General features: G+C 36.8%; 1 protein-coding gene across 1 annotated transcript in view; it reads left to right on the forward strand.

Moving 5' to 3' along the window:
* The first annotated feature begins 66 nt into the window (after nt 1–66).
* Nucleotides 67–20,872, forward strand: part of LOC107746983 (UV radiation resistance associated gene) — a 139,392-nt gene continuing 118,586 nt past the window's right edge. Inside the window, exons 1-6 of the mRNA XM_016561350.1 lie at nt 67–397; nt 4,609–4,726; nt 5,693–5,727; nt 8,022–8,183; nt 9,165–9,239; nt 9,405–9,490. Of these exons, the coding sequence (XP_016416836.1) occupies nt 290–397; nt 4,609–4,726; nt 5,693–5,727; nt 8,022–8,183; nt 9,165–9,239; nt 9,405–9,490 (584 nt within the window). The 5' untranslated portion in view covers nt 67–289. The remainder of the gene's footprint in view (nt 398–4,608; nt 4,727–5,692; nt 5,728–8,021; nt 8,184–9,164; nt 9,240–9,404; nt 9,491–20,872) is intronic.

Below are 20,872 nucleotides of genomic sequence, written 5' to 3' on the forward strand. Positions count from 1 at the left end.
CTACGTCACCAAACATCTATTTTAGTGACAGCTTCCTCAGCCAATAGGCATCATGCGAGGGTTTGCCGATCAAGGTCGCGGTAATGGCTTCCTAGGCAAGACTTACTTTGTTTATGCCGCCGTAGGGACTCCAGTAGCAGCGTTTAGCGGGCTCAGTGTACGTTGTATTACAGATCTGCACGTTTGCGAAGAAAGTTCGGAAACTGACACCTTCGTGAGCGGGAGTTTCTCGCCGATGGGGCTGAGTTGTATGGCTGAATGAGGCGATCGCCTGTGGTACCGTAGAAGGATGAACTCCACCGCCGGTCGGGATCTCGCAGTGTCCGCTGGAGCTGTCAGCAGCACCCCCGGAGCAGCATCCTCCAGAGTCCTGCATGTGGAGCTCACATCACAACAGGTACACCTGCAGCATCCAGCCACATGATCCATATGTGCCTGGTTATAGTGAGTGAATGTCTAGCGGATCTGCTTGTGTATGTGTCACATATCACCGGGCCTCCATGTCCAATTAAGCTCTGGTCAGCATTTATGAATGCAGTGGAGTTTGAAATAGAAATATGAGAAGTAATAATTAAGACGTTGTTAATAATAAAGCGCTGGCTTGTTTATTAAATATACTAGACCGGTTAAACAGTGAGGCTGTCACTGGCTGTCTTGTCACGGTGGGTCTCCAAACTCCAATACAAATACAAAATAGACCAGACAGACAGCATCCTAATATGTATTATACATGCTTCAAAGACCTTGGAAATGGCTAGGAAGGTAGTAGTGTTGCTGTCTTATAGAGTGAGCTGTGCTGAAGTGCAGCTTTTTGACAGCACTGACATAAATGACTATAAATGATGTCATACTTTAAGATTGGCACACATTGTTTTGGGGGTCTACAAAGAAAGACCTTAGTTATTATGTTTGATTCTTGTTAAGAGTTTAGTCGTTGATATTTATATGGTTTATCATCCAGAAAACAGTATTGTTATATTTGTGTTTATATAATTTTTGTGTGTTTAATTAAAAAAAATATATTAACATTTATTTCAGGCAAAAATTGCATATTGTGTATTGTTGATGTAATACTTGAGATTGCCATTAGAGAGTAGCTGTGATTGTGTGTGTTGTAACAATTGCAGTGTTGCAATACACACAGCACTCATACATGCCCTGAATCTGAGTGTAGATCTCAGTTATGTGGAATGATAGTCATGTCCTGCAGGGATTGTCTGTTTAATCACATCACTGGTTCCTGGGAAGTGTTTTGGGATCGCAGTTTTTCCTGTTAAGCAGTGTCTGTTCTGTTGATGACTTGGCATTCTGTGCGGGGAAATGTTGCATTACTTAAATGCTGCAAACATGTTGTGTCATGGCTTTAAGCAAAGAGTGTTTTTTTGCAGGTATAACCAAACCGTATAATATAATATAATATAATATAATATAATATAATAAATAAATAATTTAAAATTTAAAATTTAAGTAAAAAAAAAAATTTCATGGGAGTTGCCAGTAGTATATTCCAATGCTGCAGTTTATACCAATGCTTGTAATATCTGTATGTTTCAAGGGTTTTATGTAGGGCTGTATGATTAATCAAAATAAAATTAAAATTGCAATATGACTTATTGCGATGATCAAATGCAACATGCACCAACCGCCTTCCCAAACCTGCAATTAAAAGTACTTATAAACTAGCTGTTGTCAACAAAAGAGAAGCTTTAAGGTCTCCCTGCTTTTTTCTGCTAAAAAAACTTGATGGTTTAACGTTTGAAAATGAAAAAAATTAAGACTGTCATAAACAGTGTTGGGGGTAACGCATTACAAGTAACGTGAGTTACGTAATCAGATTACTTTTTTCAAGTAACTAGTAAAGTAACGCATTACTTTTTAATTTACAAGAGAATATCTGAGTTACTTTTTCAAATAAGTAACGCAAGTTACTTTTTTCCCCCAATTTATTGATTGACAGCTCTCCTGTCCCCATGTTGAGAGAAATCAGAAGATGTTACTGTAGTTCTAAAATAAATATGAATATGCATTAATATATTTGTATTGTAATTTTATAGTTGTACTGCACAATAAAATAATAATTAATATATTGTTTTACCTTAAATGCTCTTTTTTTATTTTACAGGGAAATATTAAAATAGCAATATTTCTTTTTTAAATAATGCAGTTTAGTAGTAGTATAGTAGTACTAATAATCATTTGTAATGATTCTAATAATAATAATAATAATCATTTTTAATAATAATAATTGTTTTATAGTCATATTGATATATAATGTAAAAACTTTTGGCCAAACAAGCACTGGCAATCTGGAGCTTTTTTAAATCACATTTTAAGTTTCAATTGCAATTTTTATCAGAAACGTTTTCTCTTATGATACTAGTCATCTACTGTTCTGTTTTTTTTGTTGTTGCTGTTAAAAACGGAAAGCATTGTTCTCAAAAACTGAAATATGAAACTAAATGTGAAGTCACTGTCACATGATAGTGGCTTGTCAGAGCTTGTCGCACCTGTCTGAATTTTTTTTTTTACGGGAAATGGTTGTTATGACACCATGCTTTGGCACTCACACCAGTCACTTGTGACTCTTGCGGCAAAGTCCTAAAGGCCCACTGTTATGGACTACAGATGACCTCTGTCACACCCTTGAACGCCGGTCATTTGTTGTGCAGCAGAAGAGCGTTGCAATTCATCAACTTCAGCATTAAGTCATGCTTGATTTGGTGTTTCGGTTTCATTAAGCTGTTTGAAACAGCTGTGATTTGCCTAATAAGGGAAAGTTGATCATACACTAGCTTGTTTGTTCCTGTGCTAGTTAAGTAGCCTGTTAACCTATTAAATTGTACCACTGAACTTCTGCATGTCAGAGTCTGGGACAAGTCTGGGACCCTGGATGTTCCTCAGTGTTTTGTTGTCTGAAACAAGACAGAAATGGGGGAAAACTGAACAAAGTGTGGTGTTGTTCCTGTAGCTTCAATAATCCTGTGGGGCATCCCATGACTTAGATTTAGTATTTAATGCCTCATGGGTGGCGCTGGAAATTCTCTGTGGCTGGTTGTGATGAAAGCGGGTCAGGTGAAGACTTTAATGTGCTGAACTCTCAGATTAAATGTTTGATTGAAATGGCTGTGGCCCTGTGCCTTAAAGGCATAGTTCAACCAAAAATGAAAATTCTGTCATTAATTACTCACCCTCATGTTGTTCCAAACCTGTAAGACGTTTGCTCATCTTCGGAACACAAATTAAGATATTTTTGATGAAATCCGAGAGGTTTCTGACCCTGCATAGACAGGAATGCAACTACCACATTCAAGGCCCAGAAAGGTAGTAAGGACATCATTAAAATAGTCCATGTGACATCCATGGTTCAACCGTAATTTAATGAAGCTACGAGAATACTTTTTATGCTCAAAGAAAACAAAAATAACAACTCTACTCAACAATTTCTTCTCTTCCATGTTAGTCCTCAATATCTTACTTTGTGTTCTGAAGATGAACGAAGGTCTTACTTGTTTGGAACGACATGAGGGTGAGTAATTAATAACAGAATTTTGATTTTTGGCTGAACTAACCCTTTAAATCCAGCCATTGTGAATGGTAACTCTGGAGTTTCTCTCCATCTCCATGTTTTGTAGGTTAAGATCAGTTTTAACAGTAAGGAGTGATTTATGCAGAATGCATCCTTGAGTCAGTCTAACCAGTTTTTAATTACTAAAACATGGTGGTTGCGTAATTATTTGAGTGTTTGGGACTCATCATGTTGGGTTTTTTCAGTGTCTTGTGCCATTAGCAGCTATTTTTTTTAAGATGCTGAGTCAAGTTTCATTCTATTATGTTCCATCTAGCTGTTTTATGTAAACGCCACCAAAGAAATGTTCACATTCATGGTCAGGTGAACCTGAAGCATGTCAAATTACACAAGGCCTCTGTAAGACCAATTAGTGGACTACTTATTTATGCAACATCCTTTCTGTGGTCACATCATAGACCTGTTTTATAGGGTCTCTTTCTTGTTGTTTTTTCCTCCTTTTTAACCTACAAAAGCTCTTATTATGGTAAACCTTTCCATGCCTACCAATTCCTTTTTCCCTTGGCTCCTTCAAAGCGGTGGATTTGTGCCCGATGTGCGGCAGTGATGTCATGTTTTGGTCAGGGTGGAGGACTTGGCTTTGTAGTGACGTGACGTGAGACTCACAATGATGTTTTGTGTCTGTGTGTTGGTCTGTTCTTGTTCACTGTTGTGATTTAAAAAAAGTGTAGAATTGTGAAACATTCCGATTTTATCGCATGCGTGATCCAGTAAATGGGAGACTTGATATCAGTGAGTTGAACTCTGAGAAATGTTACGATGATTTCCATTGACCGCTCAAAGTACATTGACAAAAGCCATCGTAAACTCATTGCTTGTGAATTAAAGATTATACTGTATGTTTTTTCACATAAAAGTATGAAAATTTTTACTGATTATGCTTGATTGCTTGAAAGTGTTAATGTACAGATTATGAAATAAAGTATTAATTATGTTAAATGGCATCCTTAAAATGCTAATATCATCTTTGTCCATTGCTCTTTTCTCTCTCATGAACTGTCTTTCTTTCTTTGTCCTGACAGAGGCGTTTACGTCACTTGCGGAGCATAGCAGCCCGTAACATTGTGAACAAGAATGGCTCTCCTCTGCTTGACACTTACTTCACCCTTCACCTCTGCCAGGAAGATCGGATATCACGAGGTGACTGATGCCAGCTGAACTGGCTGCTACACTCTGATTGTTCACTTAATTTGTCACCAGTTACACCAAGAAAAAACAGAAAGTAACTGACTGTTTTCAAACAGTTTTTCCAAACACTCACCTTGCCTTCCATTGGCCTTTCAAGAGATGGCCACACCCCCAGACTCACACTATTGGTTGAGCTGTTGTCAGGCTGGTTGAACCGCTCAAATAAACAGTGCAATGTTTTGATAGTGCCATAGTGTTTACACTTTACACATGTGGAGACATCAACCTTTGATTTTGGTTATCTTGTAGTGATGGGAAGTTCGGATCATTTTACCGACTCGGACCTTTGAGTCTCGTTCAGCAAAATGAACGAATCTTTTTTCGAGTCATTTCGTTCATTTCGTTCATTTTAGCAAAATATTATTAAAATGTTACGTGTTACTTCCCTAACACATCTACTACATACGCAAATTTTAAATTAAAAATACTATAATAAATTTTTGCAAAGCAAATTTGAACTCTAATTAAAAATTAAAATGACTGTTTTCTACTTTGGTATAAAATGCAATTACTTCTGTGATACGAAGCTGAAATTTCAGCAGACATTACTCTAGTCTTCAGTGTCACACGATTCTTTAGAAATCATTCTAATATGCTGATTTGGTGCTCAAGAAACATTTCTTATTTTTATCTATGTTGAAAACAATTGTGCTGCTTAATATTTTTGTGGAAACTCTTTGATGGATATAAAGTATAGAATGAACAGCATTTATTTGAAACAGAAATCTTTTGTAACATTATAAATGTTTTTGCTGTTACTTTTGATCAAATTAATGCATCCTTGCTGAAAAAACGTATTAATTTCCTAACAAACAAAAACTTACTGACCCTAAATTTTTGTATGTTGGTGTATCCTGTAAGTCACATTGAATTTAAAAGCTTTTGAATGACTTCTAACCTTCTCTTTTCCTTTTCCAGATTTTTATAAGAGTGAAGTCATTCGAGACTCATTGGTGAGTGCTATTGTTTTCATTGGTGTTTGGTCATGCGATTTAATCTCTGTTATTCTAAAATGTGAAACAAAAGATGGAGCAAAGCATATCATAGCTTAGCAGCGTGGTGTAGTGTAACATGATATAGCGTTGCGTATCAGCATTGTCCCCTCTGGATTTATGTTCTGCTGTCAGATAAGAAAAATTTAAATTTCTTTTAATTTAATCACAAATGTCCTGAATCTGAGTTAAATCTTACAGGACTGCTGAAAGATTTACCATGGTAACCACAGTTTCCATAGTTAATTTATTACTGTGAAACCACTAAAAATAAATTGGATCTTTAAACAGTTTCAGACACTTTTAGAGTCTTTTTTGTCATTTTATCTTATTTGTTAATATTTGCGGATGTTTTTTTTGTAAGTTGATTAAAATATTGTCCCTTAAAGGTGAGGTGTGTAATTTTGTTATGCTAAAATGCAAAAAGAAACTGTGAAGACTGTGGCTTTGTGGTTGCATGCAGAATCTGCCTGACAACAGCAGCAGTGGCTCAACCAATGGTGTGAGTTTGGGGGCGGAACTATCTGTTTGACAAACCAATGGCAGATGGGGAAGCGTGTGGGGAAACCTTTTTGAAAACAGTCATAATTTCTGGGACTAGTAGTTCAGGAATTACACACTTCACCTTTAATTTTTGCTGAAGGCATCAGTAGGTACCATATAATTATACTTTTTTTAGCCATAATAAGAGTTTTAATCATGTTAAAAAAAAGTCTGACCTAGAACTGACCCGGCAGTGTATGTAAAAAGGCAATACTGTTTCAATGTTCTCCTCAAAACCAAAAGCATCAGGACTTCATCTTTACACATATGGCAGGTCTACCCTCTCACCTACACATAAAAGGCATTGATACAGCTCCATTTACTGATATAAAACAGGTTTGCTAAATGGGCTTTTTGGGGTCGCACCAGCAACCTTTCACTTTTGAAACAATCTCTTTATTTTAATACACCAAGTGGGCCTCTGAGCCTCTCAAACGGATGTTTCTCCCGTCATTGGAGACTGGAAAGCGGTTTAATGACCATGTGGTCACTCTGTCCAAGCCTGTAATTCTGCTGAAAAACATCGACGCATAGCAACTGCTAAAGTGTGAAGAGAATGACAGCACAATACATAAAAGCATACGATTATCAGTAATGTGATTTATACAAACACGATTAAAGACTCAGTTCTTTATCCAGACTTTAAGGAACATTTTAATAATGATGGTGATGATTTGAAGTATTATAGGCTATGAATGCTGTATTTATTAGTGTGTTTTCAGATGAAATGACACACCCATAAAGACAAGTTTATAGCTGGAGGCCTGTTCTTTTATTCTGGGCGTGCTTTTCTTTCTGTTCATGAAGTAGGCAGAACTCTATTGAATGTAGTTGTCTATTATTACATTTACAAATCAATGTTCATTTAATTAAGTGTAATATCATGGCTGGTGGTCTGTAATTTTGTTTATTGCATCTCCCTGTTTGTCCTCAAGGTTATTAGAGCAAAAATAGGAAATGTATATCGTCATTACAGCAGATCATAATTGCTGTAGTTTTGAAATAATCACACACTCAGTCTGTTTGGAGACTGACACACTGTATCTTTGACCTGTTTTAAATTGATTCAAAGGACTAATTTAAACCTGTTTAACTGCTACTGTTTTGTTCGACACAATCAAAAACTTGCACCTCTCTCCCCCCTTTTTTGTTTCTTCATTTCCCTTACTTATTGGCTTCCTGTCCTTCTGTACCTCTTTAATCTTTTGTGAAATAATCATGTAATCATCCCTTCATTCCATCCACTCTGGTGGTCATGTTGATTAGGGTTGGGCCTGGGCCGATAGACGATGCCATCGTCCATCGCCGATGGCTGACAGACATCACGATGTTAAGCTGACATCGTGATTCTGCTAACCTAGTGTCACTATGACGGTAGTTTTGTCAGCTGTACATCCTCTTGGAGGAAGACCCTCTTTAGCCTCCAGACTGACTGACGGCACAGTTTTGCAAATCTGTTTCTGCTGTCAGTCTTTAAAAGCTTGGCTTCATTTTGCTGCATCATTGACTATGATGACAGGCCACGCTCATGCATTATTATTAACAAAATCAATATGTTTCACAGTCTAAATTGCTGTTGTCTTTGATCATATATCATGGCTGAATGTTTGTTGTTATCAGTTTATTGATGCCCAGTAAGGGAATATCTGTATCTGAAGTAGCAGGACGATTTGACCCTGTATTCATAATTTAGTTTGTTTGTGTGTTTTCAGAATCCAACATGGCGGAGCTTAGATTTCGCAATGCTTCCAGATCTCTTGGACACGTCTGTGTCATGTTTTGTGGTGAGAATATGGGGTGGGAGGGACGAACAGTACCTACTGCTTATTGAGTGGAAGGTCAACCTAGATGGGCTCAGATACACAGGACAACAGGTGAGGAGTCAAATATATACATTCACACTCGCATCTCTTGCTTTCCCTTTTTTATACTCTACCAAGCATAGGTTAGAATCTAGCATGACCGTCTAGTTTTCCCCCAAAGTCGTCTAAAGTTTTCTATGGGTGAAAAAAATAAGAAAAAGTACAGTAATGTATTTAAAAAAAGTAAAAATATTGTCAAAATGAATAAAGTATTTATAAATAAAAAATATAGCACTTATAAATTTTTTGTTTTTTTTTCATCTTAAAGGGTTAGTTCACCCAAAAATGAGTATTCTGTCATTAAATACTCACCCTCATGTCGTTTCAAACCCGTAAGACCTTCGTTCATCTTCGGAACACAAATTAAGATATTTTTGATGGAATCTGAGAGCTGTCTGACCCTGCATAGACAGCAACGCAACTGAAATGTTCCCAAGTCCAGAAACGTAGCAAGGAGATGGGTAAAATAATCCATGTGACATCAGGGGTTCAACCGTAATTATACGAAGCTACGAGAATACTTTTTGTGCGCAAAAGAAAAAAAACCTGCTTTATTCAACAATTCATCTCCTCCGCATCACCCTGTAAACAACGTATGCTGTTCTGTGTCAGCTGCGTCACACGGATACGCTGTTTCCGTTCAGATCAAATCACAACAACGTAGGAAACAGATCCAGCGTGGCACAGCTGACACAGAACAGCATACGTTGTTTTACGTCCAGCGGATATTCTCCAAAATGGCACCAGGGTGATGCGGAGACGAATTGTTGAATCTTTGTGTTCCGAAGATGAACGAAAGGTCTTACGGGTTTGAAACTACATGAGGGTGAGTAATTAGTTTGAGTCTTTGATTTCGGTCATGTTGTGATCCCACTCCCTCTCTCTCACACCTATGCTTTCCATGACCAGTGAACACTTTTGAAATCAAGGTAAATTTTGGTTCAAATACACGTCCAAAAAAACTGTCATTTCTTTCTGTCTGTTGTCCTTCAGATTCGCTCCAGAAATCCAAATGAGATCATCTTTGGACTGAACGATGGCTACTATGCAGCTGAGTTTGATCAGAAGGTATTGTTCAAACTTTTGGACTGGGCTCCAAAATAAATTCCAGGCCATCTTCAAACCTTGTCATCTATCAGAGCTCGAATTCACTCATATCTCTTGGGTTTTTCATTCTTCATATGGTAAGAAGAGACTCTTTGTGAAACTCATGAGCTGTTTTCTTTCCCACAGGAAAGTTCTGACAGGAAGAAGAACAGTTTGCTTCAGGTGGACCAGAGCTCTGTCAGAAACTCCTACAGCGTTTTCTCTTTACTGAGGTGAGACAGGCTCAATTTAAAAGGAACTTATGATAGAAAACAGGACTTTCTGGTTTTATTTTACTTTTACATTCACAGCGCAAAACTCCTTCCAAAATGATGTACTTAAGGGGAAACAATATAATAAAATGCTACAAAAGTGTGGTTGTTTGAAGACTAATCATTATAATAATAATACATAGTAATAATACATCTGCAGTGTTTTGATTTTATTAACACATGCTATTTCGAAAAAATAGGAATTTAATTCCTACAGGAACAGCATTTGCTCTTAACACATGTTCAGCTCCAGTGAAACTCCTTCAGTTGCTTTCCAGAATTGTATTATCCTCCCATCTGAGACCCAGAAGCAGTTCTCCTCATCAAAGTCAAGAAACGTTCCCTTCCTCGTCCGCCAGATAGCGCTCTGTGCATTTTTTCCAAATTGGACCCCTGCTGCAGGGCGGCGTCTTATTCTTCAGCCAAAGATGACTGATGTTTTTGCAGTCTTGGAAAGCTGTAATCCTTGGATAACAGACCTGATGGATGAGGAGCACAGGAAATCAAGGAAGAAAAATTAGTCCACCTTGTCATAGCGTTGGCAGACCCTAAAGTTGAATGTTGGCTTAATGTTCTGCTGGAGCTTCACTGCAGCACTAGATGGCAGCAGCTCTCTTCTAATCCAAATATGTTTTGAGAAAGAAGGCGCTTTGGAGAGTGTTAAGTAACTATGACATACTTCCCATATTCAGATTTATCTGTGTGAACACACTTCTGCAGTGTTACAACGTCAACATTATATATCTGAAGAAACATCTTTGATCCCACAGATGTTGTTAAGAAGCACACAAGCTGTATTATTTTCTCTCCAAACTAAAGCGTTTCGTTTTCCAGACCTTCATTCATACGCACCTCAACGGCCATGTGCATATTTTCTGGTGTGGAATGTAGGGCAGCCCCTCAGCGCTGTGCTGTAGTACGGTGATATAGAGCTTGCTGGAGGCTGCTGCACTCTACGTGTGATGGTGTTTGTGAGTCTCTTGGTTGTCTTGATTAGGAGTCTGTGCAGTATCTTGGCTTTGGCCTGAGGTGGGCCCATGTCTTGGCCGAGATTCTGAAATCTCACGCATAGGTCGCATATTTGTATGCACACGCCGACTGACAGAAACATGCATGTGATGCATTACTCCAGCTTTCTTTGTAACTTTTATGGACTTGTTTAGTTTTTGGAAGGACGTCTGTGTTAAAAATGAATAATGGGAGAGAAAAAAAATCTGTTTGGTGCCTGGATGGGAATTGCGAAGAATTTAATGTTTTCAATTCCTCTTCATGATTCCAGTTTCTTAACAATTCTTTTAGTACTTTAAGGGTAGATGGATAAAAAAATATTTTACTACTAAATGAGATTTTATTAATGAATACAATATATATACAGTGGGTACGGAAAGTATTCAGACCCCCTTAAATTTTTCACTCTTTGTTATATTGCAGCCATTTGCTAAAATCATTTAAGTTAATTTTTTTTCCTAGGGGGTCTGAATACTTTCCGTACCCACTGTATATATATATATTTTTTTTAATTTTATTTTTTTAGCATACAAAGGATTTTTAATGAATTTACAGTCTTTGATGTGGTGCATAAATGCAATCCAATCATTGCACTATAATATATCTGAAACAACAATAGTGAACAAATAAATGAAAAATCTGGTAACATTCATTTATTTGTATGAAATACCCTTGACAAAACTCATCATTTGTTGATGTCAGTAACTACAAAGAACTGACCTGAAGAGCCATTTGTTCAGTTATCTGACTACACTGGCTGGGCTACATTATTCTGATTCACTAAAAAGAACCAGCACAAATGAGTCATTTATTTGGCAGTCAGACTACACTGTGTTGTACGTTTCATTCTAACTAAAGAAGAGTTATATATGTTTGGTAATCTGTTGACTACAGTGGTTGGCACTGTATGTTTTTGGTTCACTTAAAAGAACTGGCTCATAAGATTCATTAGTTTAGGAATCGGGCTACACCGACTGTGCTATATGCTTTTTATTCACAGAACTGATTCATAAGTGTCATTCATTTGGGAGTCAGACTACACTGGCTGCGCTTTATGTTTTTGATTCACTTAAGAGAACAGACTCAACAGTTATTAGTTTGGGCATCAGACTATACTGGTTGTGCAACACGTCTTTGATTCAATAAAAACAACTGACTCATAAGAGTCATTCATTTTGTAATTGGACTACACTTGTCTGTTTCGTAATCAGTGCAGATTGATTTCAAGTTGATTTGCATGTGTTTATGTTTTGGCGGTATTCTGTTTGTTTGTAAGACAGACAGAAAGAAATACACGTAGAAGAGACTGTGTGTGTAAAGTCTGTATAGCACTTTGGCATAAAATCTCCTCTTGTCGTGTTCCGTGTTGAATGGGTGGATGGTGGCGGTTGTTATCAGCATTGAGGAAACATTTGTTTTTGATTGACAGTGCCGTGTTGTCAGCGGTTAACTCAACCTGACAAACTTCAAGTAGCAATAAAACATAGAGGAAAAGAGGAAAAACAAAAAATCAGAGTAGTTAGTCTTCTAATAAAATGAATCATTAATCAAAAGCAAAATGTTTCCTCTGCATGTGCAATTTATGCTACTCTAGGGCGGGCAGCCTGTCCGTCATGCTATAGCAGGCCGCTCGTGGGAAAAAAGTGGCCATTCGCTGATCTAAATCAGTCTTAGTTGTCAAAGCACTGTTGTAAGGAGTGTTTTCTTTTACATTTGTTTTACGATTGTCATTTAGTGGGCCAAAGCAGCTTTGTGTCTATGGAAAAGGTGTTTCACAGGCCTCACCGGTTTCTTTGGTTCCTGGTTCCTTCCCGTACTTTCTTATAAAGGAAATGATCTCAGCGAGGCTTAGGCAAGCCAAAGGAAATTCCTGCTTGTGTATGAATTCAACTTTTATCTCCCATCACCCCTCACAGCTGGTTCACACTGGGAATAATCAACACTTTCTTTCAGAATCCTTTCTGAGTGTGAAGAGCTGTCATATCTAGACTTGTATTCTTTGTAACATGACTAAATCTAGTGTATTACATCCAATTTTTGGGATGTTCTCCATTAGATTCTGCCTTTCCTCGGTTGTATGCGGTTGTTTTTTTTACCGTTGAACATTTTGGACGAACTGTTCCTTTTAGATGTTCACTCAAAATTAGTTTTTGTGAACATAATATATGTGTGTGTGTTGTGTATATTTATTATGTACACATAAAGACACACACATACAGTATATATTTTGAAAATATTTTAATGTATTTACGTGTATATATTTATATTCATATAATTTATATTATATATAAATATATTTAATATATAAACAACATATTTTTCTTAAATATATACACGCATGTGTGTATTTATATGTACATAATAAATATACACAGTACACGCATATATTATGTACACAAAAACTTTTATTTTGGATGCGATTAATCGCGAATAATCGTTGCCCAGCACTATTTTTTTTTTCCTTCTTGAAGGTTAGCAGTTGGATTTCCCTGACTTTAATAAATAAAGTAGCTAGTGAAGAACAGAGGCGGTGTTGTATGGCAAAGTTCAGGGTGTAGAGTGTGACCCCGTGGTTTGTGCGGCGATAAGCCCTTCCTGCTTTCAGTGCCTTTCAACAGGTCGACGGGTCGTTCGCTCCCCCGCCGAAGAGCATGATTCTGGACCGGATTATCGGGTACGACTTTAACAGCTGGGTTCATGCTAGCCCCCTAAAACCCTGAAGCAACAACCTTGAGGACCAGTAACGGAAAAACAAACTCGGCCTTAATCTCCGCATTGCTCGGCTGAAAATGGATGCTGGTGTTTTGGTCTCTCAGGGCTTTGTGGGAGGCTGTGGTAATAATAGTGTAGAGAAGGCTTGAGGGGATATTGGAGCACCGCTTATAGAGAAGCTTTAATAAAGGGATCAAGTGCATCAGCATCTCTCCATCACCTTCTACAAGGCCTGTGCACATTAAAGGCAAAATATGTAAGATTTTTTTATTCAAATATCCAAAAACCACTAGAACAGTGTTATATATTTTTCTGACTTGTGTACTTACATTATCCCAAATGTTTTGAAGAATGTTTAAGTCCAGAGGAAATAAGCAATTTTAACTAGTGACACGGACCGTGTCCATAGTGTCATTGTGTCGCCTGCCAATGATGTCATAACCCCTCGATTTCCGGTTTTGTTTTGTAGAAAACATGGAAACACCAAAGACGCTTTAATATGTTGTGCGTTTTAATAGACCGGTGACGACCGCACAGAGTAGCATTATAACAGAACTTTCAACTGTATCTAGTATGATAAAACAGCGTTGCTTTACCACACATACTCACGACTGGAAGGAGCGGAAGCGGTCGACGGTGGCATAATAAAAGCTCCGCTGCTTTCGAGCCGTGTGTTGTGCTCGTTCAGCGGCCTCGTTTCGCTTCGACGGCTTTCAACCTCACTCTGCTTCATTCTACTACGTTAATAAATCATTAGCTCATCCATGAACATGATTTCTGCCCGAGTCCCGTCGGATTGCGTCGGCTGTGGGGATGAAGATGACAACTCCCATGATTCCACACTCAGTCACGGCGTCATCAAACTACGCCTTTGTCTATTTGTTTAATTTGAATGTGCGCCCTCTAGCGGCGAAAATTACATATTGTGCCTTTAAAGGGGTCATATGACGTTGCTAAAAAGAACATTACTTTGTGTATTTGGTGTAATGCAACGTGTTTACGCAGTTTAAGGTTAAAAAAACACATTATTTTTAGTGCTGTCAAACGATTCATCTCGATTAATTGCATCCAAAATAAAAAATTTTGTTTACATAATATATGTGTGTGTTCTGTGTATATTTATTATGTGTATATATAAAAAGATACAGTATATATTTAGAAAATATTTATTGGATGTGATTAATTGTGATTAATCGTTTGACAGCATTAATTTTTTTCCACATACCGTACATTATCGTTGCTCCTATCTGCCCTGCCTTTCTGAAAAGCGTACATTTTTACAAAGCTCTTCGTTGTGAAAAGCGAGGTGTGCTCTGATTGGCCAGCTATCCAGTGCATTGTGATTGGCCGAATACCTCAAGCGTGTGACGGAAATGTTACGCCCCTTACCATATTTGGAATATCAGCTTCCATGGCGGCGGCAGCAACAATACTACAGCGAGAATAAAAGTTACGCCTTCTTTCTTTTGCGTATACATTTGGGCGGTGTTATGCAAATCTTACCACACAGTGACGTAGATTTGTGGGGGCATGTTAGAATGAGGCGTTGTAGGCGTGGATAAGTTGTAACTTTTACAAAGAATATCTCTTTGGGTTTGAGACCTTAATCTTTGCAACTTTACGAATCTTATATATGCACGAACAGCTTGTAACACTCCAAAGACACAGGAAAACATGAAATCGCGTCATATGACACCTTTAAAAGTTTGTTTTAAAACCCAGAGAGTTGCCTCACTGCCTACACTGTTTGGGGTCAGTAAGATTTTTGTTTTTAAAATGAATACTTTTATTGAAGTTATGACTTGCTTATGAGCTCTTATTGGTTTGAATGCTGTTTATGTAGACAGCTGCCCACATAGGAAGTACAGCAAGTTAGCTCTCTTTGTTTTGAAATGCCTCCCTTTCTATATTAAATTTTTGACCTTCAGTGTAAAGTCTTATCACTCTGGGTTCATGTAAACTGCGTTTGTTCAGTTTGCTCCATCCCTTGGCTTGCGCTGTAGAGTTGTTATGTGTGTGCTTAATTTTGTTTCCCCATCTGTTGGGTTGAATGGCTGTAATGTTTTAACGCAAATCTATGTAACGCTCATAATGGAGCGCAGTCCCGAAGCTGTAATAATCTAACTTGAGACGGAGTGCAGCTGAATGTGCAGAGAGACATTGATGTAAGGGTCAGCCGAATCTGAATGCCTCCTTGCCGTGAGTTGGAGGGTCTGATAATTTGTGGGCCTGAAAACAGCAAATTTGCAGCTTACATGATCTAAGCTGCAGATCTAGAACTCCAGCAGCTGGATTTGTCAAAGAATTTTCCCTTTTGGTCTAGTTCTAAAATAAACAAAAGCTTTTTGGCTCACACTAAGGAGATGGGCTTGTTTATTTAATTAAACAGTAATTCTTCACAGCACAAAAAAGGTGTGGGGCTTAAAAAAAGTATTAAAAAAAAATTTTTTTTAATAAAGAGTTGAGTGAAAGGACATGCTTAATAATGAGAAATTTTTGTTTTGTTTTGTTTTGTTTGCACTTTTGTACCCTTTTGACCAGCATTTGAGATGTTTAAATACAGTTCTTGATTTTGTTTTCTATTAATAAACAGTAAGTTAATATGCCAGAATGAGTAACAGGGGTTACAAATTAAGTGATTTAGTCTAAATTAAGTTGTCACTCAGTAAGATCCAGGACCAGTGATGATTTTCAGTTATTGATAAAATGAATTCCTGTAGTATATAATAAAAATATTTTGTGTATAATATACTATAATGCATTTGTATATAATATAATGTATTTGTACAGTAATATTTTATATAAATGTTTTAATATAAATATTTTAGTATTTTTATATAAATATATTTACATAAATATATATTTAAACAGTAACTTTGGTAACAGGGTAGAAAAGTTGAGCTTGATTAATACAGACATTTATTTTGTATGCTAGCTACTTTCCAGGTTATGTTCATTTTTTGTTAAATAATAGGTCATCCAAAATATTACACTGAATACCTAAAAGTTTATGCTTAAAAGAACATGGATTTGTATTTTTATAGCTGTAAATAAAATGTAATGGACACCAATTTGTAACCTTTTGGTTGCCAACAAGCAAAACACATACCTACAGACCTAAATTTACCAATGCGCTGTACTTTTTTTGGAACCCAACTGCTTTGTCAGAGTGCTGCCTATAGGGCTATTGATTCCAACCAACGAAAGTGTTCTTGTGACCTTTTTTGTGAAGTATATTTGAACACAGGTTAAAATATGTGGTGTATTTTGGTAAGCACGACCAAGTATGTCTGATTCCTGTGAAAAGGCTGTTTTCCCTTAAAGAACGTAGGATTTGTAGCTTTCCAGCTGTAAAAAAAAGAGTAATGGGTATCCATTTGTATCCTTTTGGTTATAATTCCGAAGTGCCAACAAACAAAACCCAAGATTACACACCTACAGGCTTAAATTTACCCTGACTGAGCCAAAATATCCTTAAATATTAAGGACGTCACTCGGCAAAGACAAGGCAGGAAGGTCAGAGCCCAAAATTTTTCCATGCGGCACAATCTTATCTGCCCCTCCAGTACTGGAGACAATGGCGAGTTCTGAGGTGTGTGGAGATGGAGGCGTGTGTTGACATTCTCCTGGACTGAGCAGCAGGTAGGGGTCCACTGTAGATAGTTGCGTGTTTGTTTTCTTTTCCGTTCAGGCTCACATCCCTTCGAGTTGTTTGCGCTCTAGATTTTTCCGTGTCGTGTCACTTGTTCATTGTGCAAAGAAAGTGTTTTTGTTTCTTTTTTTGTGGATAGGATATTTGGACACAGGTTAACAGATGTGGCGTGTTTTCTTGAGCACGACCCAATATGTCTGATTCCATTGCGAAGGCTGCATACGTTATCTTTGATTTATGTACTGTGAGTGTAATTATTAGCCTACGATGAAAACCGTATCGATCAGTGACACTTTGGGTATAGTCATACCAGTGCAATGAGTGCAATGCTTTTTTTGGGGGAAGCAGGTTGAGTGTAACGTTGAAGCATTAGTTTAGACTGGATCTAAGTGTTCTTTAAAGTAAATTATGCGTGATATGCGAGCAGATCTGTGGCTTTGGCAGTGTGTTTGACTGTGTGTGTGTGACCCGTATCTCCAGGATGGAAAGAGAATGTAAAGCAATGGCAAAAACAGCAGAACACTGGCCGTCACCTGATATAAGGGCATTTATCAGCATTTATACAAACAAAAAAAGAGACAGAAACATTTTTCATCCCTTCATTTTGTAGATACCAACGAGACAGACTGTATTTCATTTCCTTTCTTTGTCTTTTCCACACACACACACACACACACACACACACATACTCATACACACACAAAGTGATCCGTGGAATGTTCCATGGGAGCATTTGCTTAAAAGTGAAAGGTGAAATTATATGAAAGCCATTCTATGAAATGGGTGCGAAGGTGATTTAAAAAAAAAAAAAGTAAATAATTGTACATTTTTAGGGAGTTCTGTCAGATAATGTGTAAATGTAAGTAAATTACTGTACTTTGTACTTTCTGAATGAAAATTAAATATTAATAAAATAAATTATGAATTATTATATTTTTAAAACGGGGTTAAATTTACTAAAACAGTAACGTTTGTGAGAAAAAGTAATTATTATTTATTATTATTATTAATATAAAACGGAACAAAATGGAGTAAAATGGTAACATTTATAAGATAAAAATGTTTATACGATAAATAAATATAAAAATTGTAGATTTCTATTTTTTTATTTAAATGTCCATTTACCAATAAAGCCAAGTGTTTTTATTGATAACTATTAGGGATGTAACGATTAACCGTGAGCCGGTTGAAAATCGATTCAAATATGTGACGATTCAAATCGGTTGAGATGCCAAACAAATCGCGATTCAATTAGGGGTAATCGAATCGTGAGTTGAGTGAATCGTTACATCCCTAATAACTATTAAAGATCATTTTTGGAAATTGAAATAAAGCTGAAATAAAATTAAATATAAATGTTTGTTGCAGAAACTAAAAACTTAAATAAAAAAATCGAAATGATGCTATGGCAACTAACTGAAATAAGTTTAAGTTGAAGTACTAAAATGACTAAAACTGTAATTGAAATAAAATAAAGCACATAAAATAGTTAATAATAAAAAACTAAAATTAAAAAGAAAACTGAACATATAAAAATGAAACCCAATTCATAATATTAATACTATAATAGTCTTAGTAATGCACAAAAACACTGATACAGCCAGGAGGAATTGGAGAAGACAAATGTCCATATTAACATAGCGAAACTGTCACCTGATTGTATACATATTGGAAATATGAGAAGAAATGACTTTAACAAGTCATTTTTTACACTTGCTGTATGTATAGGAGGTTCTGTAGAGCAGCGAGACGAGAAGACAAATGGCAGTGAGAAATGAAGAACAGTAACTTGAATTTGGGTGTATGTCTTCCAGTGGGCTGTTCAGGATCTTCATTTTTACCAGCAGCAAACAATTAGGCAGCAAAATGTAATTGGGTTTGACAAGCTCCATTCTGTCCGGGCCGTTTCAGGATATGACATAAGGTGGCCTTCAAAACCTCTCAGAGCGCATCTTTGTTCTTCTCATGTAGCATCTGTCTTTGTTTTCATTTCCTGTTTTATTTTCAGCCTGGTTTTACAATGCTGCGCTGCTCTCCTGCAAACAAACACTAGTCGAGATTTATTTGGTTATCACTGAACAGTAAATACATAAACACACCAAGAGGTAAATGTGGGAGAGAAGGAAAGTTGAAACGAAAGAGAGAACACTGTTTACAATAACGCGTCTCTGTTCTTGTTCCAGCAACTCTGGAATTAATTAATTAATGTTTCAGGTCAAGGAGTTAATGCTTTTCTATGTTTATTATAATTTTTTTCTGGTTTTAATGCCTCTCTTCTTCCTTGTGGTTGCTAGGGTGTTGCTATTGTGATTGCTATGGTGTTCTGAGTGGTAGTTTGTGTATTGCAGTATATAGGGTGTTTTGAGTGATTGCTAGGGTAAAAATCGATAATTTGATTGCACAAAAAATAATAGCCCTGAATAAGTGATTAAATGTTTGATTTTCATGTAGGGGTGGGCGATATGACCAAAATCTCATATCACAATATGAATAATTTTATTTCACCGTAGTGATGTATATATATATGAGATATTTTTGCTTTAAATAAGGTATTATGATATCAAAATTTTTGATACCATATAATTTTCATAGTTCTTGCCATCAGTGTCAATATCACAAAAAACTAATAGTAGCCTAAATAACAATAATAAAAAACTCAAGCTCACTGAAGACAAAACAGTCTGATTAAATAAGAAACTAATTACAGGCAATAGGACAAAAATACAGAAGAACAAATAAATAAGAAATGTTACATACATTGTATAAAGTAATCAAATGTACAAAAACACTGCATATTCTTCACTGTGTAAATTAAATATATATTTTTTTTTATTACAAAAAGTGATTTAGTCAAGAGCAGTAAGAGGTTTCCTCTCTTTTGTTGTTTGATTAATATGAAGGACAGACAGCAGAAATTTTAGACTGCTGTCACATTAAGAGCTGCCCGGATCCAATATACTGTTAAGTCAAGTCACCTTTATTTATATAGCGCTTTTAACTATACAGATTGTGTCAAAGCAGCTTTACAGTATCAAATAGGAAAATAGTGTGTCAATGCAAAAGGATTCCATATACCAGCAGGTTGTTCCATGCTGCAGCAAAGTTGGATTGTGCAGAGTACTCATCTGGTTCCTGTGGTCTTGTCCCGACGGCCGTCTAGGAGACAAGGTCTTCACTGGGGATCTGTCTCTGGAGCACATCTAGTTGTCCTGGTCTCCGCTAAAATTCAGGGCTGTAGAGGTCATCTCTAGGTGCTGATCCACCATCTGGGCTGGATACGGACTTGATCTGGTGGCTACGGTGACCTCGGAATAAGAAAGAAACAGACAAATATTAGCATAGATGCCATTCTTCATTCAGTACATTGTGTGTTATTGGAAGTGTTCCAGGTTCTGGTTGTCCTAATTAATGCAGCCTAAAAATCCTTTAACGGATTTGAATATTAGAAAATATGAATAAAAGCCTACATTATAATCTGTCATATAAATTGGTCTCTTCATTAGAAATTAGCCTACTGATTGCCACCATTGATGGACAACATTTTTTAATAATATTAAAAATATCTGTATGACATTATATTCTGCAGTTCTTCCCTGTTGTACCGAATATCTATACTTTTCAAATGATCATATCGAAGTTAGAAATTCAAATATTGTGACAAAATAAATTTTGTAGGGTGCCACAAGTTTGTTAAAATTTTCAAAGGGTGCTGCGACTAAAAAAGGTTGGGAAACACTGAGGTAGATTATTCCAGAGTTTGGGTGCTAAATAGGAAAAGGATCTACTGCCCGCAGTTGATTTTGATATTCTAGGTATTATCAAATTGCTAGAGTTTTGAGAGCGCAGCGGATGTGGAGGACTATAATACGATAGTAGCTTGCTCAAGTACTGAGGTGCTAAACCATTCAGGGCTTTATAAGTAATTAGCAAGATTTTAAAATCTATACGATGTTTAATAGGGAGCCAGTGCA

The sequence above is a fragment of the Sinocyclocheilus rhinocerous genome, unplaced genomic scaffold, assembly GCF_001515625.1.
Source record: "Sinocyclocheilus rhinocerous isolate Xijiao unplaced genomic scaffold, SAMN03320098_v1.1 scaffold708, whole genome shotgun sequence".
Lineage (NCBI taxonomy): Eukaryota > Metazoa > Chordata > Actinopteri > Cypriniformes > Cyprinidae > Sinocyclocheilus > Sinocyclocheilus rhinocerous.